Source organism: Saccostrea cucullata, unplaced genomic scaffold (assembly GCF_032062105.1).
Source record: "Saccostrea cucullata isolate Sc308-1 unplaced genomic scaffold, CSIRO_AGI_Scuc_v1 ctg168, whole genome shotgun sequence".
NCBI classification, from domain to species: domain Eukaryota; kingdom Metazoa; phylum Mollusca; class Bivalvia; order Ostreida; family Ostreidae; genus Saccostrea; species Saccostrea cuccullata.
Genome location: NW_026938891.1, coordinates 683,802 through 688,391, shown reverse-complemented (window position 1 = coordinate 688,391; position 4,590 = coordinate 683,802). Strand labels below are relative to the sequence as shown.

The window sequence follows — 4,590 nt, the reverse complement described above, 5'->3', positions numbered from 1 at the left end:
GCGTTTCTGTGAAGAGTTCCGTCTGAAAGAAAATTGGGTTGTCTACCTTTCTAACATTGCTAGCGCCTCTAGCGATCGCTTTAAAAAGAACACAAGAACAGACAACCCCACGCGGGAGTATTTGAGTAACCTTTTTAAAATGTGAGCTAAGAACGATCTTTCTTAATCTTTTAAAAATAAAGTATTAGTGTAAAAAGATTCAGTACTAAACATACCTTGTATGTCTAAAATGAAGTCCTTTGTCGAAATACGTTTTATTATTTACATTCATATCTGCATAAATATATAATCATTTAGAGTAGGATTATTTATTTTTAAGTAATAATATAGATATTTTTAGAAACACGACAGCAAAGATGAATACCCGATATGTGGATCACGGTTCTCGCTCTAAAAATTTCAAAATTGAAATTACCATGCATTAAAAGGTTAATTAGAAGCATATTATAGATGTACATTGTATTTGGGATCGGTCGAGAGGGGATGCTTAGTCCTCCATGGTTTCTGGTCCCACCTCAGTCTGGTGCGTTTTTTTTTATTTATGGGGGTGGGTGGGTGTTCAATTTAAAAAGTAACCACAACATCACTTATCAATTCAGAAGCATATCATTATGGTATATATATTTTCTTATTTCCCCCTATAATTCCCAGCTTTTTAGTTGGATCAGTCTCCTTGAACGATTTTAAAACAGCATATATACTTGGTGTTCCTTCGAAAACCTCATACATATAATTATCCATTTAATGTATCTAAAAACAGAAACAATTTTTAAAAGTGGTGACATAACAATACTAATTTATCTTTTGAGCTTGTAAAACGCGAATTAAAGAAAAGTCCAATACTAATCATCCCTCCCACTAAATAGGACTTTGAGTTTGGTCATGATTAAGGACCCCATGTATTTCCGTATTGCCCCTCTAAGTGTCTACATACCTAATCATATTTACTGCTCGATGCATGAAGAATCCTTTGATTAACTGGTCCTCATTCAGGAGTCCTTAAATTGGTAAGTACTATCCCCTTTTTCGTTTAAGAAAGAAACAACTTTCTTCAGTCTTTCGGCCAATCAATCTTTAATAGATTCTCATTTATAAATTTTCTGAATTAAAAAAGGAAAACAAAACAATGTAGTCTAACTGACAATGTTCAGTAGTCCTTTAATTTGGTTAAAATCCATATTTTTATCGGCTTCACAAGAAAACATATCTCCTTTGTGATAACGTCAATATTCCTTTTCTGCACTCACAGTATTAATGGACAGACCTTTTAAGAAGTTAATCCGATCTCTTATTTTGCGTCAAGTTTTATTGAAATCTGTCTAAATTACCTGTAAGAGGAGAAGGAAGTTCATTATTCTTTATTATTTCTTTCTCTATTCTTTAAACATGGCACAAATATTAAAATAAACGATTATCTCAATTTTCTAACATGTATATATACAAAGAAAAGTCTTTAATCAGCACATGTACATACCTTTATATATTAGGAAACAAATTTGTAAGCTTTAAAGCCAATAAAGCCTATACGAGAGGAATAGTACATAAAGGGTATTAAGAAAGTTCATTTGACAATTTTCTTTCATTTTCGAAAAGAAATACAATTTGTAGATATCTAAAATTTATAATATTTCATGTTCATAGAGTCAATTTTATGAATTCCTGTTACTGAAAGCTAAAAATTTAGCAAACGGAAAGCGAAGGGCAGGTATGAAGCAGATAATGTCTGTGCAGAAAAATCAGGGATGCATCAAATTTGTGAACTATCTTAAGCACACAGGTCGATATATCCTTTCAAATACCTATAGATACAAAACATATCAAGTCAGTATTTAATTCCAATATGACAAACATAGTCTTTTAAAAAGTGACAAATCTTTCTTTATAGTTCATCAGTTCGGTATGATGCAAGTTAAGCTATGAAGAAACAAATGTTAATAATGCTAATTTCTTACACAAAATGACCAGCAATTCTGTCATTTTGGTTTTTCAAGATATTTATATATTTTTTCGTATGGAAAAAATCCTATAACTTCCCCCTACAAATTCTTTTTAATAGAAAACACAATTTAAATGATTTGTCAGATTGAATTGTAAAACTCTTCTCTTCAGTTAATCACTATAATTTAAAATATTCAACAAATATTTCATGATGGAACGAATTTTCTTATCACCCTTTACATTGTAAAAACATCATATAAATTATTTTATGTATACCGCGATGAACAGAAAAGCTGCATAAAGCAGCATTGTGTGCTGAAAACATACAGATACATTTTTATTTAATTGTTTAAAATACACCGGAAACAACGTTGCATACGTTATTTATGCATGTATTAATAATTTATCGTTTTAGGATTAGGGTTTTGTCAACATAAACCTATCCCATTTTCTAACACCAGAATCTAGCTACAAATGAAGTCTGCATGTGATCCAAATCCAAATACCGGTACTAGTACACACATTTCTCGCAAACAGAGAAACTCCTCCTTTCTTACAAAAGATTCTTTCATTGGCCCAAGCTATAGTTCAATGAAAGTTAATTGTAAAACATGATTATTATATTATGCTGCTTGCAAAAAGTTTGAATTACGCTGAAATGCTCACTAATTACGTCAAATCAACATAAACGTGTTCACTTCGAATACTTGCTGTAAACTCCCCACTTTTCTCAAACAGTCCTCGATATACATGTTCTGTTTTATTTGATTTGATGCACGATTCGTATTTCGGGTCTCTCGAGTCGTGGAATGAGGTCGGAGGCGGGACATCTTGGACTTCCTGTTTCACTTTAGGCGTTGGTTCCTCGTAGTCTTCGTATTTATTTGATTCATAGAAGTCTAGATGCATGTTCTTTAAACTAGGAAGAGCTGTGCTTCTTGATTTTTCTGTCAACTGTAGGTTGTCTTGCTTTCTGGCTAGAGTCGTGGTTGAGGGTATATTATTTCTATCCGAATTTTTTCGATTTCTAAAGGAGAAAAAGATGTGATCTTATGTTGAATTTCTTTAAAATCTCTCAAAATACATACATGTATATTACTTTGTCATTAAAACTGAGTCTGAACAAGAAGGAAATGTTGTTAGATATATGTATATTATTATAGTATTTACATTTCTATATGCTTTTTCTGTTAATACGTGTATATACTCCACCGAACTCCAGTGTGTAAAATTTCGTCATGTGAAAGGTCAAGTGCCGACTATGCATGTTATTTTTTAAAGTACCTCTCATTAAGTCTGACGTCAGTTAGCGGGATAAGAATGAAAATTTTAAAACATGTATTATCTTTAATTATTTTGATTTACAGTTTTAATTCATATAAATGCAAATACATATGTACAAATGTATAACTTAGGAATCACATGTCAGAGACACTTAGGAAAGTTGGAAACTAAACGCCCGTCAGGCTAATTATTCCACGTTTCCAACTACATGTATAATATATACTTGATGCTCTGGCATACTAGACAAACTAAACAGTGATTCCTTAAATATTTGACTTACCTCTTAAGGTTTACACAGAATAAAAATCCTCCTAAAGCCACCATGATTGATAACATTAATCCAACTAACAACATTTTTGCTGAGAAAAAAAAGAGAAGAAAAAGACTAAATTTGATGTAATGTCAACTTACAAAAAGTCTAAAAAGACTTGAGTAGAAGGGAGGAAGTCGGAAACAATACAAATTCAAACATTAATCTTATGGTAGCTGAAAAAAGGTCTTGATCTTGTATTGTTTCTTCGAAAGTCATTACTTCCTATACTGAAATAGACAGAGAAACCAGGACATATTTTGCTTCTACAGTGATATTGATAATGTCTCCATATTGAATGGAAACGATTTAAAACTGTCAAAACAGGGGGTCGGAGGTCCTGGTCACAAGCACATGTACGTTTTTCTTCCTTGAAGAAAAATTGGCATTACCATGTATTATGCAATATTTGTACTTGTAAACCGAGTCTACATTTAAATAATTGGAGCATGCATGCGCAGATCCAGAACTCACCCTTTTCCCCAACCAATTTTTCAAACACACCGGAATTTGCGGATGTGGAATTAAAACGTACATTTAAAGAAGATTTAAAAAATGACCTTCTTCGAAAATATTTAAATCCTTATTAGATTCTAAGTTGGTACATAGGAGGAACCAAAGATGTAAAAGATCGCCGCACCCCAGCCTACGAAGAAATTTTGTTTTTCACGTTTGATAAATAACTTTGTTTAAAAATGGTGTTCAAAGGGGGTGGGGTAATTTCTCGATCTTTTTCTTGGGGGGGGGGGGGCTTGGATGAATCCCGATATACGATAATTCAAGGATTTGCGCGGCTAATTATTTTGAAATAAAGAAAACAAAGAGATTTATGATGGATAGAATGATTTAACGAGCAAAACAATATTCATTACCATTACCTTCAGAACAAGTCCAATATCCTACTTTTGACCCAGACGTGCATGGATTTGTGATTCTGAACCGTACAGTGCATAAGAAAAACAGACAGACAGACAGACAAACTCGCTGGTACAACGGAATATTACATGATTATGTTGAATATTCCCATCTACTAAGAACCCCGGTTGTCAGATAACAAT

General features: G+C 32.6%; 1 protein-coding gene across 2 annotated transcripts; it reads right to left on the bottom strand.

Moving 5' to 3' along the window:
- Positions 1–1,527: 1,527 nt before the first annotated feature.
- LOC134251664 (uncharacterized) lies at positions 1,528–4,568 on the bottom strand. Of its 2 annotated transcripts, XM_062734068.1 has the most exons (3): positions 4,411–4,568; positions 3,503–3,581; positions 1,528–2,965 (listed from the first exon to the last, which is right to left on the bottom strand). In XM_062734068.1, the coding sequence occupies exons 2-3, from the start codon at positions 3,574–3,576 to the stop codon at positions 2,608–2,610; spliced, it is 432 nt and encodes a 143-aa protein (XP_062590052.1). In that variant the 5' UTR covers positions 3,577–3,581; positions 4,411–4,568; the 3' UTR covers positions 1,528–2,607. The 2 variants fall into 2 exon arrangements, with proteins under 2 accessions (XP_062590052.1, XP_062590053.1); XM_062734069.1 differs by lacking the exon at positions 4,411–4,568 and having other exon boundaries at positions 3,503–3,629.
- Between the last annotated feature and the right edge of the window lie 22 nt (positions 4,569–4,590).